Raw genomic sequence first — 21684 nt, forward strand, 5'->3', positions numbered from 1 at the left:
CTGCTTCAGAGAGGGACAGCAGGGAAGAAGGGAAGAAGTTTTATTCCAGTCCTTCAGACCTTGCAGTCTGACTTTCCTGAGGGCTCCCAGGGCAAAGGAAAAACCCAAGAAATTGCACCAAGTTCTTGGTGCGATTGCGACCAAGTTCTTGGTCCATCGCCTCCTGGGTGACAGGATGAGGCCCAAGCCCCTCTTGACATCAGGAGGACTCCCACCCACGCCAACCCCCACCCCCGAGGCTCCCCAGAGGCTCCACACCCCCCAGCAAGAGCAGCAGAAAATGGTGAGAAACGCGGCCCGAGATGCCCCACGGAAGCCGCTGTGGAGCTGGCTTCCTGAGGCGCCTTCCCTAGACAGAGACTAGAAGCCGGCGGGGACAGTGTCTCCAAATCCTCGCAGGGAAGCTGGGAGTTAAACGCTGAATGTTTCCTGCTGAACCCTTAGGTGAAGAAAGGGAAACAACAATGTCCGGCAGGGAAGGTATGGAGCTGAGGAATGGGAAGGCCGGCACTAGGCCGCGGGTCCCAGCACCAGGGCCGTCCCTGCTGGCTTCTAGGGGCCAGGAAGGGCGGCTGAGGCACCGCGGGCGGCCCAACGTAGTGATGGCCACATGCTGGCCTCACCGCCACCCAACGAGTCTAGAACATACGTGCCCAAGCTACTCTCCCGGTCTACCCCCGACTCCCCACCGGCCATCAGCCCCGACGTCCACCCTGGCTCCCCCGTGCCCCCTGACTACCCCACGCCACCCTTCCGCGCCACTCACGTGCCTTGCCTCGTAACCTCACCTCCTCACCGGCTTGGCCTTAGGCCTCGGTGTGGCCTACTTGTGCCTGGCGTGAGCTCAGAGAAAAGGCGGCCACATCACAGCTAACACCCGAGAGCGCTCACTGCGTGCTGGGCGTTGTTGTGCTGAGAGCCTCACCGCATTAGCGGGCCCCACAGGCGCTGCCGGAGGCAGGCGCGATTTCCACCCCCATTTTTCAGATGAGAAAATCAAGGCTCAGATGTTAAGTGTCTTTCCCAAGCTCCCGCCCGGCCCTGTCCCTCTGCTTCAGTTCTCTACCTCCAAACCCTGCCCCCCGCCCCCCTCCGAGTTGTCACCGAGGCAGGGAAGGAACAGCCAGCCAGCCTTTCTCCGGAGCTCGCTGTGCGTGGGCCTGGGCCGGCCATAGCCCTGCAAGAACCCGTTCTATTGATAAGCATGTTGAGTCTCAGTTTGCCCAGGATCGGGGAGGAGCTGGGGTTTGTACCCAAGCTGACTGTCAGATGCCACAATCCTCGCTCCTAACAGGCAGGTTTCAGGGGTCTCTACGCCGAGTGCCCCTGCCAGCCTGCAGGGGGCGACTGCAAAACGCAAAGTCCTGCCCTGCTTCTGCCCTCCTGCTTGGGCCCTTGTGGACACGTGCCCCCAGGAAGTGTCCATCCGAGCCTAGTTCTGATCCCCCGTGGTGGGGGCAGAAGGGCAGGCCCCAGGAGGTGTCCCCACTTCTTTCTACACAAGGCTATTTTCCAAGCCAGTTGGGGGCTTTCTTGCCACTTGTGCTACTGAAATGTGACAGTGGACCCATTTGGCTGCCCAGCAGGCGTCCTAACCTGAGCCACCTGATAAGGACGGGGGGGGGGGGGGGGGGGGGGTGGGCGGCCAGTGGGTGTGAAATGCTTGAGCTGCTCCCAGGGTTCCACAGAGCTGGCGTCACTGGCTTCAGTGGATTGGAGCTGCCTACCTGCCAGTCACTGTGGTTACAGGGACCCGTGGTGATTCCCCAGTTTCCTCTGCCTCCCGGACCCATCCCCCATCCACCCTGATGTTTATGTCCTACTGTCTGTCCTCCTCCTCCCACCGTCTTACCTGGCCGGCCCTGAGGACTCTCAGTGTGTCTAAGCTTGGCAAAACTTTGTGCTTGGTACTCGGTTGGACCTTCAAACCAACTAAACTCCGGCTCACAGCAGTCTGCCTCCTGCCTATCCACCCCCCCTCCCCCACCTCAAGTGACCCAGGCCCTGGGGACATGGCTTCTCAGGCAGATTTTCTGACCTAGGTGGGTTTCTCTCTCTCTCTCTCTCTCTCTCTCTCACACACACACACACACACACACACACACACTCGGAGAGGGCCTTAATTTTAAGGCCCCGGCCACTGTTTCTCTCGGCTATCCAGAGTGGCTGGCTGGGGCCGGGCCCGGGGGTGAGGCAGTAGCCGTCCAGGTGCTGTGCCTGTTGGACGCGGAACCTGTCACGTGTCAGCATCTGTGTTTTGTTTTGTTTCTTATTTCACAGTGATTTCTTTCGTTTGGTCGTTGTGCCGTTAACACAGATTCTTGTGTGTGTGCCTCTCTCTTATCCTTTCTTTTTTCTCTCCCCGCCTCTCTCTTCCCTACACCCTGTGTTGCATGTGGCTGCCCCAGGGAGTAAAGGGCCAACCAGGCGAGAAGGTGAGTCCTCACTTTCCCCTCCATCCTTCCGCCCCAGTCTCTTCCCCTTGGACTTTCCGGGGGTGCTTTCCGAGGCCCCCATCTCAGCCCTTCCCGTCCCCCAGCATGCAGGCCGCAGCCAGCACTCTGCTCTCACAGACTCTCCCGGCCCAGCTTCCAGGCCACTGACTCCCGGCTTAGGCTTCAGCTTCCGGGCTGAGCCGGTCTCCCTAGCCACCGAGGCTGCCTGTGGCCTCGTACTCACCCTTCCCAGAGGGAGGGGAGCACCGATCGATCGCTGTTTGGCACAGCTGGTTCTAGTCCCTCCCCAGCCCACTCCTGGTGCCCTCACACGTAGAAATTCTTTGTGCTGCCCCAGAGGGAGACCCCCCGGGGTTGTAGAGTAGAGCCCCCTCGGAAGCCAGGAGCCCGAGAGACCGCCCTGGAGCATTAGCCCTGGTGGATCCTGAGGGGGTCAGAGAGCAGCACATCCAACCAGTTCGCTTTACAGAGAAGGAAACTGAGGCCCAGAGAAGGGCTAGGGCTTGCCCAAGGTCACACAGCAGAAAGTGACAGGGCTGGAGAGGAGTGCCGGCGTGTCTGACTCCAACGCTGGGCTTCCTAACTATTGTGCTGTGCCGTCCTCTGCCTTTCTGGCAGAGCAAAGACCCAGAAGGGGGGCCCTGGGCATCTCTTCCACCGGAAGGGGCGGTTCCTGGGGGGAAGCAGCAGCCGCCCTCCTCCCAGCAGGGCATCACCTCTCACCCCCATCTGTGTCCCACGCACCTTCATCTTTCTGTCTCCCGTCCCTGCCGCCACCACACACACGTGCGCACACACACAGGCGTAGACATCCGGCAGCCCAGTCACCCTCGGACGGCATCTGGCGCTCCCCGTCCAGCAGCGGCCACCATCCCTTCTGTGTGACTCTCACAGCAGGACTAGGAGGCCCGAGGCAGCTCCCACCTGCAGGCTCAGGGCCACGGGACCCACACAGCAAGTGTGTGTCTCGTCCCCACCTCTGTCCTCAGCTGCCCCGTCCACAGGGCAGCCGGGTTCACCAGTTGTGGGGTGTGTGTGCCACATGGGCGTTTGGGGGCTGCGCTGGGCTTAAAAGGCCACGGGGGCTCTGAGACTCGGGTGGGGCTGGGCAGATTGGAGGGCGCCAAGCAGGGCACGCGGGAGGCCTCTGGGGCCTGAGCGGTGTGGCAGAGCCGTGTGCCCTCCCGGTCCCCATGCCACCTGTGGCTCATCCCTGCCCTGAATCCCTTCTCTCTTCTGCCTGGGGTCCCACCGCTCTCTGTCCCTGGTCCCATATGCTACCTACCGCTAACCTGTCTTCCCCCTTTATTCCTCCTGCTTCTCACTCCCTCCTGGATGCTCCACGCACCCTGTGTCTCCTCTCCTCTGATCCCCCGCCTCCCTCCACACCCTCTGTCCTCCTGGCCCCTGCCTGGGCACCCCCACCCACCCTGCTCCCCTTCCCCACCTGCCAGCTCCTTTCTTTCCCTCCTCCGTTGCCCGCCTCTCCCCCCCCTCCTGCCTCTGCCCCTGTCCCTCTCCCTCTCCTCTCTCTCTCTCTCCCACAGGGGGCCCCAGGAGATGCCGGCATGTCCATCATCGGTCCCCGCGGCCCCCCTGTAAGTGGTTTTTACTCTTCTTCAGGGTGGGGGGACGGGCGAGTTAATAACAAGGGCTCTGGAGGGAGAGCAAATCCTGGCTGTGCCTCCGGGCCTGGCGGCCACCGCCCATAATGCGATCAACCCGGCCAGGCCTGCCTAAATATCCCTAAATTACAGCCCCTCAGGAGGGTTCGCAAGGGCCACCCTTTGGCCAGAAAACCAGCAGCTGTGAGGCGGCCCTGCTGTTTACAGGCGGGGGGGGGGGGGGGGGGGGGGGGGGGAGAAAGTACTCGCTCCTCCTCAGATGGGGCGCTCCAGCTTTCCAGGGGACAGACCTTGTTTCTGGCAGCTTCTGGAGCAGATCCCCAGCATCCGGATTCACTGCCCCAAGCACCCGCTCCCGGTCTTGGCGGAGGCTCAACCTACCACTCGTCCTCCAAGGCTCCCTGCCGGGCAGACTGCCGGGTCCTGCTTCTTGGTAGCCTCTGCCCCTTCGCAGGGGCTTGGGAAAATCAGAGGCTTCCCCTCAGACGCTTCCTCAGGGACCAAAAGTGGACACGGGTGATGATGTGGGAAGATATTGGGACTGCGGGAAGGAGGGCCCAAACCGCAGAGCCTCAGCACAATCACCAAGTGTCAGGGTAGAATGGACCTCAGCGAAGGTCTAACACAGCCTCCTCAGAAGGGGAAACTGAGGCCCAGAGAGGGACCAGGATTAGGGAGGCCCAGAGGCTAGGGCAGGATTAGAACCCAAGACCCTTGGCACCCAGGGTTTTCCCCATAGACCAGGCCACCATCCCCACGCCCTGCCGTGCACTTTTCCTGCCCCGCCCTCCCAGTGAGAAGCCAAGGGGAGCAGAGGGCTAGCCTCGGGGAGTCTGAGGCTAGCCCCATGGATGGGTGGGGTCCAGCCTGCCTATGCCCCTGCCCTCGCCGGGGGGAGCCAGTGGCAACTAGGAGTCTCTCCTACCCACAGTCTAGGGAGAAGGGTCAGAGAACACATTGCTAAGTTATGTCCAAGGGGAGGGCTGTGTTGAGAGCTGGGAGCTGGGGGGGGGGGGGCATTCAGGACCGCTTGGAGGCAGGGGCAAGTCAGAGGGAGCCCAGAGGACGGAGCTGGCGATCGGGGGTCAGGTACTCGGGGGTCTACGCTGGAGACAGAGTCGGAAGGGTCTTGGGCTGCACAGACGTGGCCTCACAGGCAAGACTTCTGGCTCAGACCACAGCGATGGTGTTAAGGGCTCACACTTGGCCCTTAACTTGTGGCAGGCGGTATTCTAAGACCTTTCCGCACAGTGACTCGTCGAATCCTCACGAGAACCTCACAGGTAGGGGCTATTAACACCTCCATCTCAAAGGTGAGAAAAGCCAGGCTGGCACGGAGAGGCAGTGCGACTTGTCCGGGACCGTTCGCTAGGAACGCTCGGTCACTCAGCCCGGGCCACGCGGCTTCGAGTCCGCACTCTGCACCCCCGCTGCCATAGCAGACCCCCAGGCCGCGGGGTCACCGGCATCCGGGCTTCTGGGCTCACGTGGCCGCGGCATGTGTCTCAGAGGAGCCCCCGCAGGGACGCCCTGAGCCCGCTTGCTCCTGGCGAAGGTGGTGCTCAGCCAGGGGGCCACTAGAAGATGAGAAGCTCACGGAGAAATCTCTGCCTGCCTCGTAGTCTGACCACAGATTCCGTCGTGTCTATCATGACGGCCCTCCAACACCTCTCTGGCGATACCATGCCAACGAGCTCTCTAGAAGTCGCTGATGAGGCCCCACTTTGGAGAACAGGCCCCGGGGGTGGTAGTCTGCCCCAGCTCCCCTGGCTTCTGGCCCAGCCGTGCCTAGGCTTTGTCAGGAACCACAGCCCCTGCACTGCATTTGACTCCAGTGGTGAAAAGGACCCTCTATTCAGGTAGCAGTGATGACTTCTGTCTCCTGGGCACCTGTCGTGGGCACCTGTCCTATCCTAGCTCCTATGCTGAAAGCTCCCCTCTGCCCAGGCCTCTACCAGCCCTCCCAACAAAGCTGGGAGGCAGGCCCATCTGCCCGTTTCACAGAGAAGGAAACTGAGGGTTTCATAACCCACCTGAGGTCCCTCGGCTGGTCGGTGCTAGAGCGTGGCTTGGGCCAGGGAAATTTTTAAATGTTCAAAAGGGAAATTTTCCTTAAGGAGAAGAACAAGTTCTCCCTGTGGGTGCAGCGCTGGTGGTGGGAGAGGTTTTATGGTACCTGGAGGCTTGACCAAGCCCGGCCTCCTTCTACTTTGGTCTGTGGGGGTGACCATCACCCAGATGACGGTGGTATCCCCTGATGGGTCCTCACTAGAGACCGGGGCAACCATCTCAGCGCCACCTGGAAGCCACCCAGATCTGGTGAGAGCAGGGGACAGGGGAAGACAAAGGGGATGTTTATCATTCAGGGGTAGAGGTTAGGCAGGCAAACCCTCTGTGGCCAAGGATTATGGGGCACACGTGGCTTTCTGTACAGCCAGAAAGGGCTCAGAATAAATGCTCCTAACAAGAACCAGCCTTGCCACTCTCAGGGACCACCTGCCTCTTCTTTTGATCTCTTCCTAAATAGTCCGAGCAAAGGGGGAACCATCCAGACACTTGGGAAAGGGATGGTTCACATTCCAGTGAGGCAAGATGCTGGAGTGGCCGCCCCATTAAACTGAGGGGGAGGCCGGGACATTGGCTGGCCCGGCAGACCCTGGTCAGGTCATCTGCCAGGCTAGGAAACACACCCCATCTCAAGGGGAGCTCCCTCCTCCCCGAACCCCCCAGCTTTCCTTCAGGGTCCAGGAGGAGCCGTTTGAACGCCCAGCCCTCAGGCGCAAGGAGACCCGCCATGCTGGGTCGATACACCTGTTGTGTTTCTTTGTTTATTCATTCCATTAATAGTTGTTAGGCACTGACTGGGGGCTACGTGCTGGGTAGACAATGACAGTCTGACCACAGCCTGTTCGCCCCTTGGCAGAGAGACCAGCAACCCCATGGTGATTATAATACAGACAGCGGGAGGCACCTGCCTTGGGGTGGGGGCAGACCGAGAAGCGGGGATGACCAAGCTGTGATCAAGGTTGAGCAGAGGTTCCCAGGTAATGAGGCTGGGGAGGAGCCGCTGAGGCAAGAGAGGTTCTTATAAACCACCGGGTGAGGGATAGCAGGAAAGTTCTTTGCATAGCAAAGCAGGGGTCAGGCTAGCAAGGGGAGTGGGACCCCAGTTGTGAAGGACCTGGATAGGGTGTTCGGGAGTCAGGACTTTGTCCTGAGGGCAGTGGAGAGCCCTTGGTTTGCGTTCAGCGGAGGATGAACTTGATCAGATTTGCGGTTTGATAAGCTCCCCTGACCCTTCCCCCCCCCCACCCCCGAGTCACCAAGTGGATGATGGTGCCTTTCTTCAGAGAGGGGACCACGTTGTGCCGGGGAAGAGGAGTCTAATTGGAACAGGATGAATTTGAGATGTCCTTGTAACGTCCAAGGGGAGATGTTTGCCTGCCTCATCGACTGGCTCACAAGAGCAGGTCATGTACCCCCCTCCGATCCCTATGTTCAGTGGCATCATGTTGGCAGCTTAAAATCAGCTGTGGTGGGAGGTATATTTAACCACAGAGATTGGCAAATACTGAGCCAAGCAGGATTCTCCTCTCCCACTCTCTGTCACCTCAGCCAGCGATTAAACATTGACCACGCAGGATCCTGTTTGAAAGATAGTCAGCACACGCTTGGAGGGGGAGACTGGCTCTGGGCGGATACAGGACTGATCCATTTTCAGGGGTCAGACAGGAGGGAAGGGAGAGAGAACCTCTGTCTGTCTATGTATGTCTACCCCGCATGAATTGCAGGTTGCAGGGGTCCACTTCCAAAAAGCGGGATCCTCCTGGCTCCTTCTCTACCCCGACCCTGCATTAAGGGAAGAGATGTTGGAGAACAATGCAAATAAAACGTATTTCCCTTGTTCTTATATGGAAGGACATAGTATTGATCCATAATTAATCTATGGATAAATTTATAAGCCATAATTATAATATGATCCCAATCCCAGTGAACTTTTGATGGGGTTGGGAGTCCAACAGAATAACGTTCATAAAAAAAAAAAGCTTTCAACCACAACAACAACAACGAATAAGCTTTCATAAGGATGTCAGGAAAATACTGAAAAACTTGAGTGCAGGAGTTAGGGGTGGAAGGGACTGGCTGTTTTACTACATATCAAATGTATTGTAAAAACAGAGCAGTTAAATAGAACAGAATGGGGAGGCCAGAAATGAAGCTAAACGCATCTGGGAATTTAGTCCGTGGTAAAGGTTTCATTTCACGATGGGAAGAGAAAAGTAGATGGTCCAGGAGATGAGGCGGGGACAAGCCATTCACCACAAGGTAAAGCCAAAAAAAAAAAAAAAAAAAAAAAAAAAAAGCTTAAAAAAAAAAAAAGAGCTGTATATGTCCACCTCACTTGTTAGATCAGAATAAATACCAAATGGATAAAATACTTAGATATAAAACATGAAACCATAAAATACAAGGACAAAGCGTCAGCAAACATTTATTACATCCGCACTGAGGAAAGCCCTTGGACACATGACACGAAACCCCAGAAGCCATAGGAAAAGATTGATAAGTTTGTCAACACACACGTAAAACTTCCATCTGGCAGGAAACACAGCGTAAAAAAGACAAATGCCAAGTTGGAAGGAGTATCTGTAGCACACATGACTCTCAGAGAGTTACTGTCCTTGACAAAGAGCTGTACTCAGGTCAATGGGAAACAAACCAGCTAGGGGAGCTTGCTGGTAAGGAATACAAACAGGCAGTTCACGAGTAAATGACCGGCCATTAAACACTGGAAGAGACGTCCGACTCCAGCCTGAAACTGAAGAGACGTAAATTAAAACCCAGTTCCAGGCCTCCCTGAGCGCCTTAGCCAGCCCAGCATCTCCAGGAAGTAGAGTCCCAGTTTCCATTTGGTCAGTGACAACATGCTTCCCAAGATCCTTGAAAAAGCCTTGGTGAGCCCCAGATTTGGCTCTGCGTCGGGGGGGGGGAGGCATCCTGCTCCCGGGACCGGCTCTGCAATTAGCAAACCATGTGATTATCCCTACCGTGTAAACATTATCCCCAGTGGGACTTGAAGATGTTTCTTGGAATCTTCTCCTCCTGACCTTTGTCCTCAGGCCTCTCAGCATTCAGAGTAGTTGAAAGTTTACGCTGGGAGGTTCCAGAGGCCACACCACACAGTTTCCGGGTTTTCTCCTCAGGCCTATTCTTAGCATCACTTATCCTTGAGAGGAGAGAAGCCCAGGTCCCTCTGATATATGAGTGGCATCTCCTCGCTCCGGCCCTTTGGCTGCCTGCCACAAGCCTGTCCCACCCTGTCGTATGCTGCGGCTCCCTACCGACTTGACTGATGCTCCCACCCTGATGGCAGGGTCCCCATCCCACTCAGCTGTGTCCCCTGAGCAGAGGCCTCCGGGCACTGCTGTCCGTGGCTTCGAGGAAGCAGCCTCCAGCAACAACCCAGTTCACTGGGATTGGGATCATATTATAATTATAGATTATAAATTTATGCATAGATTAATTCTCCAAGCAGCCTGGAGAATTCCAGGAACCTGGAATATTCCAGGTTCACGGCAGATGGATGCAGAGAAATCTGCCTCCGAATGGGGTCTGATTTGAAACCACCCCTCGGCAGGGACCATCCTCCATTGACCCGAAGGCATACCGGGTTAAAGCAACCTTGCTTCATTCTGGTGCTCCTAGGTTCCATCTAGTCCAACAGACAGCTACCATTTCAGCCGGCTTTCCCAGTGTCATCGAATGTAGTTCAATGACCCTGTGAGGTTATCCTGCGATCCCCACCCCCAAATGAGGAAAGGGAAGTCCAAGGAGGTTCGTCACACAGCCGCCGCGGGTGGAGGCAGGACTAGAACTCAGTGTGCCAGGCTCCAAAGCCCGAGCTTGAGAGGACGTTGTAGCCATCTCAGTCAAAGGGGGATGCCAGGCTGAGGGCTAACCGTGTGAAAGGTGCGGTGTGTCCAGGGAAAGCAGGTGAACGTGTGCCTGAGCAAAGAGTAGGGAAAGTGGGGCCGGTGGTGAGACTGAGGTCGGCTGTGAACCATACGTGAGGAGAAGAGACCGCCAGCCTTGACCTCCTGCTTAGCCCTCCTCAGCCCCTGGGTCCACGTGGCCTCACGCTGTCCTGAGCCTTGGCCACAAGCCACCGGGCTGTGACCAGCCGGTTCTAGTCTCCAGCCCAGACACCTACACCTCCAGGAAAGTGGGCGTGAATGGGCACAAAGATTGGGGGACCCAGAGGTTACCCAACCAGGGAGCCCTGCCGGCCAGGGTGGATTAAAAAAAAGCCAGCAATCTGACCCATGTGGGTCAGGAAATACACATTCCTAAGGTTAGGTTCTGATATCTGCTGATATCCAAACCAACCTCACATAAGGGGCCACGGGTGATGACTGTGTCAATAAAAAGGACGCAGGGGATCGCAGAGCAGGAGTTTGGGGTGCTGCAGGCTGGTCCCCGCCATCCTTGCTCTCCAGCCACCTGTTCCCATGTCGGGGTTCCAGAACATGGAGGCAGTGAAGCCCCCCCCTCCCCAGGAAACCCCGAGGGGTGCTGGCATCTCCTTTTCCCTGCTGCCCCCCCTCCCCCGTCCCTGAAGGAGGCTTCTCTGGTGTTCATTTCCATCCTTGTCCATCTCCCACAGATGACCCCAGAGCAGTGGGAGGGAAACCACAGACCCCCTGGGAGCGAAAGTGAACCGGGGGACTTGGTTTAGCTCCCATCTTCTCTCCTCTCCTGCTCTTTCCAGGGTCAGCCGGGCACTCGAGGTTTTCCTGGATTTCCGGTAAGTAGGGAGGGCTGAGATTGGCTGTGTCCCCGGTGACCCTTGGGCCTGGCTGGGTTCAACTTCATGTGGGGCCAGCCCTCAAGCTGCTCTTGACCTTCCAACCCTGGTCAGTAAAGGACCCTCTCCTGCAGCCTCTCACGGAGAGCAGCCGAGGAGAGCAGCTTAGCACTTGGCCCCGAGTGCAGGGAAGATCGCAGGGAGAGGAAGACACAGCAAGGACAGGGACAGGCGAGTGAAGTCACAGGCTGGGTGAGCCCCAGCAGGACACTGGAATGTGGAACAGACGATGCGCCTCAGGGAGGCAACCTCCGACCTGGCGTGGAGAGCAGATCCGCCTGCAGGAGGCTGTGTGGTGGCCATGGGGATGTCCTGTGACCCCTGCCCGGGGAGTCTACCATCGGCTCTAAGAGGGAGCTGGCTCTCCTTTTCCCCAGGCCCCGGTGCTGGCCAGCCCCAGGCGTTCTAGGAACATACATTTCACTTTCCACTCGGAGCAAAGAGGAGGTCTGTGATCGCAATGGCGACTGTCACCCATCAGGTTGTCCCTCATGCACTGGACAGGGGGCATTTCATTCACTCCTCACAAAGAGCCCTCGTGGAAGACTCTGTTAGTCTCATCCCCATTTTAAGATAAGAAACTGAGGCTTCAGCTTACCCATGGTCACCAAACCAGTAAGTCGCCGAGCCTACTCTTGAGCTCTAACTTGGAGTCCAGAACCTGTGCCCTTAACCACTGCCCCGAGCTGCCTCTTTGGCAGAAGACTTGTGACGCTATCCTCACATTTGGCCTCTTTCCTCTTTCAGGGTCCCATCGGGCTAGATGGAAAACCGGTGAGTGCACCCTCTCGGGGTCCTTAATCCTTCTGCAAGACCCTAACTCCATGGGAGGAGCTCCAGATAGAATGAAAGTTCCTCGGGCGGGAAATTGTTGCCAATGGGAGGTGGGGAGGGGCCATTAGAATGAAGTGCCCCTGGCCCCAGCGGGCCTCCCCTGGGCAGAAGCCCATGCACAGCCACCGAGCTGAGCTCTCAGATCCAGAGCAAGAGCCACTCCTAGAATTTGGTGATTCTGGGGTGCCCTTGGAGTGAGAAGAGGGGTGGAGAGCTCAAGGCACTGACTCTAAATGGAGCCTGGGCACCTGCTCCCCAAGGCCCCCCCCTTCTCCTCGGGTCTCCCATCCCGGTTGAGCCCCCCACACACCCAAGTTTCTGTACCCCCGTCCATGGCTCCTCTCTCTGTCCATTTCAATCCTTTCAACGTGGGCCCGAGACCCAAATGTTTGTGGGGGGGGAAAGAGACCCCTTCCCACTCCTGGGAAAGAGTGAGCTAGGGGAGAGCTCAGCACCTTTGATGCCCTCAGAGATGACAAGGGAAGGCAGCCAGTGCCCCCACGTGCTCCCTCGCCCCCGAGCGGCTGGCATCCTCCACATGAGGGCCTGGCCGCCCACCTGGTCAGTCCCCCACTGCAGGCCAGAGCTGAGTACAGCGAAGGGTCTAGTGGCCATCTGTCTCCTCTCCCAGAACTGGCGTCCCCCAAAGCTTCCCCGGCTATGTGCCTGGGGCAGGGCTCTTGAGGGGCTGGCCACTGCTAAGTAAAGACCCAGCAAAGGCGGCAGGCAAATGGCCATGTCTGAGCCAGTGGGTCCAGGACGGGGTGCTAGCTCAAGGGAGCGAGAACACAGGTGAGGAGGAAGGGCGTGCAAAATGAGCAGTGGGTGACGGAGGGAGCAGCCTCACCGGGCAGGCGGGGGGCTTCTGGGGTGCCGTGTACCTGGCACTCACACTCTTCTCCTTCCAGGGCCACCCCGGACCCAAAGGAGAGATGGTAAGACCCCCAGCTTTCCTGCCTTCCCTTGAGGGGTGGGGGGTCAGCCCAGGCCTCATGGGCCCCAGCCAAGCACCGCCCGGCAGAGGGGGCCCACAGGGACAGGCAGGTGGCTCCCCAGCTGTACACAACACATCCCCTAGGTCCTGACATCAACGCAGCAGGGAGAGCTGGGCAGGGGGCTTCTCCACCTGATAAATGAGGCAAGGGAGGTCCAGAGAGAGTCTGAGGTCGCCAGTGTCCCACGGGGGCAGAGGCTGGTGCTCCCAAACTCCCCAGCTGCCACTGGTCTTGGCCTCGGGGCTCAGTTTGCATTCACTCACACGGGCGGGGAGCCTATCTGGCACTTTCTCTGCAACCGGCTCTGGAGTCTGGGCGCTCCTGCCCCCGTTGGGCACAGAGCAGACTCGGAGAAGCAGACTGTTGCCCGCACCTGCTTCGGGTCCCTTCCACCTTCTACAGAGCCTTTTAAAGGAATTTCCCGTCTCTACGGTCTCCCCCAGGCCACTCCTTCCAGAAGGAAAAGGCCTCTTCTTGTCAGGGGCCGCCCACTCCAGGGGAGGGGGCCACTTTGCAGCGGAACTGCTGGGCCATTAAGAGCAGATGGGCCAGCCCGGGGCTGGGATCCGTTCCAGCTTCGCGGGGTGGTCACCTCTACTTTGGGAGCAACCCTCCTGCCACTGGCCGGAACGTGCAGGCTCCCCACCTCCCCGTCCAGCCCGGCTCTGGTGCGTGTCTTGCTCCAAGCGCAGACGTGAAAACACTCTCCACTCACAACTGGGGTGCGCCCAGGGCACGGGAGGCCAGAACCCTGCCCGCCGGAAGAGGTGGATAGCTTCGGGGGTGGGTAGGGAGACCTGGCCTTTGCCCCAGCCCCTCCTACATCGCACAGGACCCTCGAAAACAGCTCCCTCAGACCCAGCTAACGTTAATTGACGTTTTTTTACGTGGTGGGCACAGGGCTAAGCGCGATGCGTGTGCTATCTCATTTATCATCACTATAACCCTGTGCTCCAGATCCTACTAGGAGCTCCGTGACGGCTGTAGAAACGGAAGCTCAGATAGCCTAAGTAACTGGCCTCAAGTCACACAGCCAGGGAGCATCCAAAAGAGGGTCCAAACCCAATTCTCTAACTCCTTCCCTCCACATTTCATTGCCTCTCTCCCTCCTTAGTTTCCTCTCTCCTTCCCTATCTCCCTGCCTCCTACCTTCCTTTAACACATTCTTGTCGAGTGTCTGCACTATGCTGGGCACGGCGCCAGCTGCCGGGGATATAGACAGGAGTAAGAAAGACACAGTGCTTGCCATGCTGTAGCTCACAGTCTAGCGGGGGAGCATACGCTTAAATAATCACTCGAGTCATTAACAAATTGCCTTGGCAATCGGTGCTACAAAAAGGCAGTGCCAGCGACTCTGAGAAGCCTTGGTGTAACAACATCTCACCCAGGCTGAGGATCATTGAGACCTTCCGAGAAAGACTTGAACCAGGGCCTGAGGGATGACGGTTTAACTAAGAGAAAAAGGAACGGGAAGGAGCACCCTGGACATGGGAGAACAGCATGTGCAAAGGCCCTGAGGGAGGCGAGTCCTTAAAATAGCCACAGAACTGGAAATAGAACAGTGAGGCCCTGGAGGCTGTGGATGGAAGGGCTGGCATTGAAATCCAGGGGCCCAACCAGCTTTCCTGTCCGTCACAGCCACCTCCCCTTCAGGTGCATTTCTTGTTGTCCCCCCCACCCCCTCCGCCTCCCCGTTCCAAGCGTGCTGTGCACATGCATGAAGCAATGGAGACCATGGCAGGAATACACTTCCATGCTGCCATTGTTCTAGAGGCATAGGGGCTTAGATGCCAGGAGTTCGGGGTGCTTATTCCCTCAACCCTCTCCCTGCCACCTTCTTCCCCTTCCTACTGGCCTGGATGCTACCATAACATAGTCCGTGGCAACCCAGAAGTGGTAATGATGGTCAGCGAGGCACTGTTTTGTAATCCTCATAAAAGCTTATTATCCCCACTCTACAGAAGGGGAGATCGAGGCACAGAGTGGTTGAGCGTATTGCCTAAGGCCACCTAGCTTCTAAATAAGAGGGCTAGGATTGAGACCCATGGGGTGAGATCGTACCTGTCCACCACACCTCCTTTCTGCTGCCAGGGCCTTCGGTCTTGAAGGAAAGGAACCCTTCTATGGGGCTCTTCCTCTGCCATCCCTCTGCCCCCCCCTTAACCACCATGAGTCTCCCTTGTCTGTTTGGGGGTCAGAAGTAACTTGGGGGGAGGCGGAAAGGTGAGGCGGTCCCATCTCCCATGAGCCACATCGGTGTGATAGACCCCCTGCCTGGGTCTTAGTCATCCATCAAAATCGGCCAGACCACAGAGCCATTAAGCTTCTGTTTGGCTTGGCCCAGGGATCCCGAGCTACTAATTCAACACACTGTCTAGTGTAATTATCTTGGCCTGCGTATCATCTGTCTGTCTCCCGCTCACCTCCGTCCCCAGATGGTTTCCCCTCGGCTAGGTATCCCATATGGGGGGGGTAGGGGCTCACTCTCATGTGCTTAGCCTGTGTCCCCACCTCAAAAGGGGATCACCCCTGCCCCGGCCACCCCACAGTAGCTCCGAAAACCTAATGTAAGGTGTAGACAGGATCAGGGACCCCACGCGTGCCATTAAGGAGAGCCAGGACTCTGCATTCACGTCTTATCCCACTGCTCAGGGCCGCCCGTCAGGGTGGGAGGAGCTCATTCACACCCAGTGCTCACAACAGTGCCTGGCACAGGGGAGGTGTGACAAGAGCCTTTAGCACATCACCCACGACCTGTCTTAAAGGGGCAGCCGCTGTCCAGCTAGATTTCATCGGTGCCATCCGTTGTTGGACCTTGAAATATTTAGAGAGACTTGAAATCCAGGTTTGTGTTGTATTTTCCTTGCTCTTAACTGTTAGCAGCTAATTGAAATAAAACATCAACACGATACCTCCGGGACCACTGTTGTCCCACGGGCCACCGTCTGGGATATCTGGACCGGATGCTCCAAGTCTCTGCGGTTCCCAACCTTGGTGTTACTTTCCTCGGCCCCCCGCCCTCCCCTTCGTCATATGCCTGTCTCTGTCGTGAGAGGGAGTGGCCCGGCCACCTGCAGTCTGCTTCCCTGCCGGATGCGTCGCATTTTGCTGGCCTCATTCTGAACACTTGGTCAACCGCGTGGGCTGGATGCCACATGGATTGTCCCGAGGCCACTTGTCCCCTCCCATGAACCTCCTGGGAATTTCCCAGTTTGGCGGTTGGTCCAGTCGACAAGTCAGGGGCCAGAGACGCTCCTCTCCCCCACGTGGACCCATCCCAGGGGGCCCTGAGTTCTTTAAGCCCCAAAGAGACGGGTTCAGCAGGTGGATCCTCCCAGGCCCTCAGGATGGTGGCTGGAAGCGACCTCAGGGCCCCAGGGCCTGGGGCACTGCTGTGGCTCTAGCCAAGTCTAGAAGCCCTGCCTTCTGAGCCTCAGCCCAGTTCAAAGAGTGTGGCAGAGTGGAAACAGCTGGACCTTTGCCGTCAGCAAACCCGGCTCTTGTCCCAGCGCCCCCACTCACTGAGCCGCAGGACCTTGTCTCCGTCACCTCATCTGGGAGGCGGAGCTGACATGAGCACCTTCTTCGTGGGCCAGCGTGGGTGCAGCATGCCGAAAGCCTGCCTCGGAGCGGGTCCTCAAAGCATGACGCGCCCGTCCTCCCCTCTAACCTCCACGCCGGTCGTGCAGGCTCTCCAACACCAGCCTCAGGCCAGCTCCTGAGACAACCCGCTGAACCCTGTGTCCTCCTCAAGGACCAAGGGTCCACCCTGAACCCAGGCTTCTTTTTCAGCTGTGCAAACTTGACAAGACACCCCAGGAGGAGCCCCAAGGCCCCTTACGTTCCTCTGAGGGGCCCGGAACGTGGCTTAAGTCGCCAACATCCTGCTTCCTGTCTCTCACCAAACGTTTCTCCAAAGCCCCCAGTGTCCACAGCGCTGCCCCGGCCCCCCGCACGTACCCAGAAGCCCTTCTGGCTCCGTGGGTTTCATGCTGAGGCAGTGGTGGGCGGAAGATAGAATGTGCCGGTGTCTCCTGAGAGGCTTTCCACCTCTACTCTTTGGCTCCATGAGGAGATGGGCATGCGTGGGGCCGGGCAGCCCACGTGGCAGAATACCACCTGGCGTGTAAAAGCAGTCTCCTTCCCAGCCGGCCCGTGAGACGGTGATGGCGCCACGCCTGAGGGATGGCGTCTGTTCATCGTGGCCGCACGCGGGGGACAAGGCACGCCTAGTCACACCCGCTGAGGGACCGAGAAGCCGACGCTTGGTGTAGAGACCGCACCACCATCTCGGGCGCAGGAAGACCAAGCCATGGGCGGTGGAGCCCAGCCTTCAGGCCCCTGCATCCCAAAACCCACCTGGGGGCCCCGGGTCCTAGCTCGATCCCCACCCAGGCCCGCATCCCTGAACCCGCCCACCCTCTGGGCGCCCACTGACCTGTGTGTGTTTCCTCCCCGCAGGGCCTGACGGGTCCCCGAGGACAGCCGGTTAGTACCTGGCCCTAAGGGCCCCCAGTGGGGAGGCTTCGGGCCCCTGTGGCCTCAGCTTCACTTTCTAACTCTGTCGTTTCCGTCTCTTCCTAGGGACCTCAAGGACAAAAAGGAGAAAAGGTAAGCCTGATGGAAATTTTCCAGAACCTTCATCTCAGGAAACAGCGCCCCCGCCCCCCATGTTAGAAAGCAGTCCAGAGCGGCTATTTTCAAATGTTAGCAGAACGGGGGCATCCCCGGCGGTGCTGCGGTGTGTGAGAGAGAAGAGAGAAGCTGCCTTTGGGAGGTGTTTCCTCGGCGGGAGGGGTGGCCCGGAGCCGGGCCTTTCTCAGACTCCCCTGCCCGCCCGCCCGCCACCCCCAAGTGCTTCCTGATGCGCCGCTGTGAGCTCTAGGATTTGGAGGTGTCAGTTTGCAAACTGGCTTGGCTCCCTTCCTGGCTGCCCACATTCTCCACCTCCTTACGTTTCTGCTGGAGGCTCTGCTGGGCTTGCCTCAGGCGAATGGCACAGGAGCCTGGCACCCCCACCTCAGAGAAGGCGTCTCCGAGGGCCCCGTGGCCCCCAGCCCTCTTGGTGTCTGGAGTTCCCACCCACGGGCTCCTGCTCAGGGGCCACTGGGGGGACGCACCCAGAGCATCGACCTTTCTGGAAGATACCTGCAGCCAGGCAAGGAGCATAACTCCTGAGTGCGGTCGTGGCACGTGGGGTATGGCAGCGGAATCCTGCCTGGGGTCCGTGGGGCCAGAGCCAGGCAGGCCCTTGGGGCTTCTTCTCTGCTGCCAGCCGGGGGCGAGGGAGGGAGTTGGTCCAGGACCAGAGCAGGGCCGGTGGGCCATGAGCATGTGGGGGGGGACCCCTGAGGGCACGATTCCCCCTAAAAGTGCCTAACGCCAGCCTCTTCTCTCCCTTCCCCAGGGTCAGTGTGGAGAGTACCCACATCGGGTAAGTGAACCCCTAAAACTGAGCCTCCCTGGGGCACAGCCCCCTGCTCAGCCTCACCTCCCTGGGCCCCCAGCACCTACAGAGGTTGGGGAACACTCAGCAGCCCGCGCGGTGGCCGTGGGGATGGCTGGCCCCCAGGAAGGCACCCGGGGGTCAGCGGTGTGTTTGTGCAGAGCTGGTCTCCAGTGCCCATGTTCTCCACCCCCCCCCCCACCCGGGTGTGTCTTTGTATGTTTGTCCCTGTGCTGGAGGGCCTGCCAGCCTTCCGGCATGTTTGTGTCTGGAACTCCGGGCGTCCAGCCCTGCGTCTCCTCCGCACATCACCTCCTCCGCGAGGCTGTGCAGCTTGTGCAAGTGTGCGTGTGTGTGTGGCTGAGTGCGTGTGTCTGGCGGCCCGCCCGGGCTGAATCAGAGGGACTTTTGGGTTAGTCATTATTTCAGATGACCCCAACCTCAGTGGTGGGAGACAACTGGGAGCTGGCCGCATCGATTCAAGGATAAAATCTCCGCTGTGCCTCCTTGGGAACAGAGGAGGCCCTCTCCGGGCAGGGTGGGGATTTCTGAGCTGGGAGGGTCTCCCAATCGCCCCCCACGCCCCAGCTCCTTCCTTTTCCTTGCTCTGCCCCTGAATACAGAGCCCAAAGCCTGCTGCAGCCCATTAGGAAGCTTCAAATGGGTGCACTGATGGCAGGGGTCATTCTTGGGACAGGGAGGGCAGAGACGTGTGCCCTCCATCGAGGGCCCCGGTGAGCTGGGACCAGAAAAATGCCACTCTCGGATCCCAGCGGTAGGAGTAGGGAGGGCTAGCATCTTTAGGTGCCCATCCCTGTGCCCTGGGCCTTATCGTGCCCAGAAACACACACACACACACACACACACACACACACACACACACACACAGTGTGGCTTCCCTGGCTGCCCAGCCCCACGTGGCAAGGGGACTGAGGGACTGCAGACAAGCACAAGTCAGGCTCGGAGTCCGTCTGGCTCCAGAAGGCCCCTGGAAGGGCCTCACTAGCAGTGGTCAGCCACCCGGACTCTGACCCCTGGGTTCCTGGGCCTGGGAGAGGACCCCTGGGTTCCTGGGCCTGGGAGGGGGTCCACAACATGGGCAGCTGGGCCGGGCCCGGGCAGGGGGCACAGGCCGGTAGCAGCACAGACAGAACTAGCCCGTCAGTGGCATGATCTCCAGGGACGTGGGGGCCCTGGTGTTCCGGCCAGCCTGATCCTGATACAATAATAGAAGGTCAGCTGTGTTTATTTGAAACGATGGGCTCACAGGATTGTTATGTTACCCGAAAGAAAGACAGCATCCCCCAGCACCAGAGACAACAGGGCAGCAGACGCTCTGGCAGTGTTTCCTTAGTGAACGTGTGGGGGTGGAGGTGGGGGAGGGCTCTCTGCCCCTCAACCGAAGACAAGAAGAGGGAGAGAGCAGTAATAGAAGGCTCCAGAAGCACCTTGGCCACAGAGTGCAGCAAGCCAATGACGATGGCAGTGTAGGGCACAAGTCAGGCCGGGAGGAGAGTGGATTTGGTTGGGGGCTCAGCTGACGGACAGGGAGAGGCAGCTGGAAGTTTATCTGGACGTGGGCAGGAAAGCAGGGGGCATCTAGGGAGAGTGCTCTGGTGGTTCTCCGAGGGGTTTGCAGGCATGGTGGGGTGGCAGGCCTCCAGGCCCACAAGATAATGGGGGACCTGGGCTGGTCCCTGCCCCGGTTCCAGCCTGCAGCATCCCAGGGAGGGAGGGAGGGGAGGGGTAGGGAGGGGAGGGGTGGAGTGCCCTGGGGCGGGGAGCAGGGCCCCTGGTGTGTGTGGACTCCAGCCCTCACGCCCCCATCGCCCTGTCTCTGCCACCTCGGTCCCCTCCCATACCAGGAGCACCCGAGCGGCACTTTTTCGTCTCTGCGCTCCAGTCAGATCATTACCCTGAAGGTTTGTGGATTCTGGAAGGACTCTGGGCCCCTCTCTGCTGAGAGGCTCCCTGGACGCAGAGCCCAACATTGCACGTCCCCAGACCCCACAGTGGGAGGTGGCTGGGCTCTCGGGGCGGCCGCAGTCCCTCCAGGCAGCAGTGACCTAGAAGGGCCACAGCTGGGCTCCCCTTCTCAGCCCAGGGAGCCCCCACTTCTTAACACTCATCCCAGGGGCTTCGTGTGAGTGAAAATGCCTTCAGAAACGAGAGGTCAATTATGTGCCATCTTCGCTGTCCCACGGGTTCTGACCACTTCCTGAAGCCATGGGGTGCTCAGTTTTGATTGGTAGGGAGACTGAATGCAACGAGAATTTCCAGAAATGAAAATCACATCAGATAATGTGATGGAGAGTTGCCTCCCCCCAAAAGCGGTTGAACATGCTGGAGACATCTTTGCCCAGCCTTTATTTTCCAAACCCACCGGCCCCCGGGGCGGGGGGTGGGGAGACCTCAGTAGCACTTAGCCTGCGCCCACACCAGCCACACCCTCGGCCGGCTCAGCCCCTGGGAGCCCAACTTGGCACGGCCCCTGACCGTCCTCCCCAGATTTGCTGACACCAGCCCTTCTCGTTCGACCCAGAGGTTGCCACAGACCAGCTTGGCTTCGAGTACCCATGTAGCCAGTCCCGTGGCTCCCCACCGGAGCCTCTGTGTGCTCCACCCTTGGCCAGACAGCCCCCATCCACCCCCAGGGACAGGAAGGGACAGCAGTGCAATGGTGGGCTGTGTGTCACGAGGCCTCTACGGCCCAGCCGAAGAGGCCCACTCTCCCGGGCCGGGGGTGCTGCTGGCCAAACCCCCGAGGGCCGCTGCCCTTCGGGGATGCTGTGCCATCCAAGGGCAAGCTCGGTGCTGCACCCCACGAGCCGCGAGAGGGCCCCGTCCACACCTTCCCTCACTGTGCCTCATGCTCACTAATCACTCTTCTCTCTTCCTCTCCTCCCCTCCCACTTGGCCACCCTGCCTTCCTGGCGACATTCGGCATCCTTCTGAACATCTGCGATCTTTGGCCTTTGCCCTCTGGCCTTCCAACTCATCTTTCTCCTCAGCTGCTGCCTCTCCTCAATTCAGTGCGACTGGCTCCACCCCCAGTCATAAAAAGGCGGACCTTCCAGGTAGACACCTTCCCTTTGTCGAGACCACGAGTGGCTTCCCCAGGGGCTTGGCGGGTCTCCCGGCCCCGACGGGCCAGCGGGGACGATGGACTAAGCCATGAACCTCACTCTACTTCAGTTACATTCGATTAGACAAAGACGGACCCACGAATGTCATGGATGTAGAAATACACAACACCCAAGCCCAGGAGATCCACAACTGTCACACACCTCTGTTCCTCATAACAGTCACCAGTGACAGCCACCACTGGGCCTGTGCATTGTACAGATGTGACTTCATTTACTTCTTTCAACAGTTTTATGACTTAGGCATGATCATCCCTATTTATTACTATTACTATTATTATTATTATTATGAGGAAGTCAGGGTTCGGAGATAGTAAGTC

The 21684-nt window shown here is 58.6% G+C and overlaps 1 protein-coding gene across 28 annotated transcripts in view; it reads left to right on the top strand.

Annotated features, from left to right (window-relative positions):
* Positions 1-21684, top strand: part of COL13A1 (collagen type XIII alpha 1 chain) — a 147841-nt gene that overhangs the window by 70188 nt on the left and 55969 nt on the right. For 19 of the 28 annotated variants that reach the window (XM_045040075.1, XM_045040085.1, XM_045040080.1 and 16 more), the window contains 9 exons: positions 2409-2435; positions 4004-4054; positions 10851-10886; positions 11694-11720; positions 12689-12715; positions 17237-17263; positions 17360-17386; positions 18183-18209; positions 21233-21298. In XM_045040075.1, the coding sequence (XP_044896010.1) occupies positions 2409-2435; positions 4004-4054; positions 10851-10886; positions 11694-11720; positions 12689-12715; positions 17237-17263; positions 17360-17386; positions 18183-18209; positions 21233-21298 (315 nt within the window). Of the gene's footprint in view, positions 1-2408; positions 2436-4003; positions 4055-10850; positions 10887-11693; positions 11721-12688; positions 12716-17236; positions 17264-17359; positions 17387-18182; positions 18210-20086; positions 20144-21232; positions 21299-21684 lie in introns of all 28 variants that reach the window. The other 9 variants (XM_045040088.1, XM_045040078.1, XM_045040090.1 and 6 more) reach the window with 5 other exon arrangements.

This window comes from Felis catus, chromosome D2 (genome assembly GCF_018350175.1).
Source record: "Felis catus isolate Fca126 chromosome D2, F.catus_Fca126_mat1.0, whole genome shotgun sequence".
NCBI classification, from domain to species: domain Eukaryota; kingdom Metazoa; phylum Chordata; class Mammalia; order Carnivora; family Felidae; genus Felis; species Felis catus.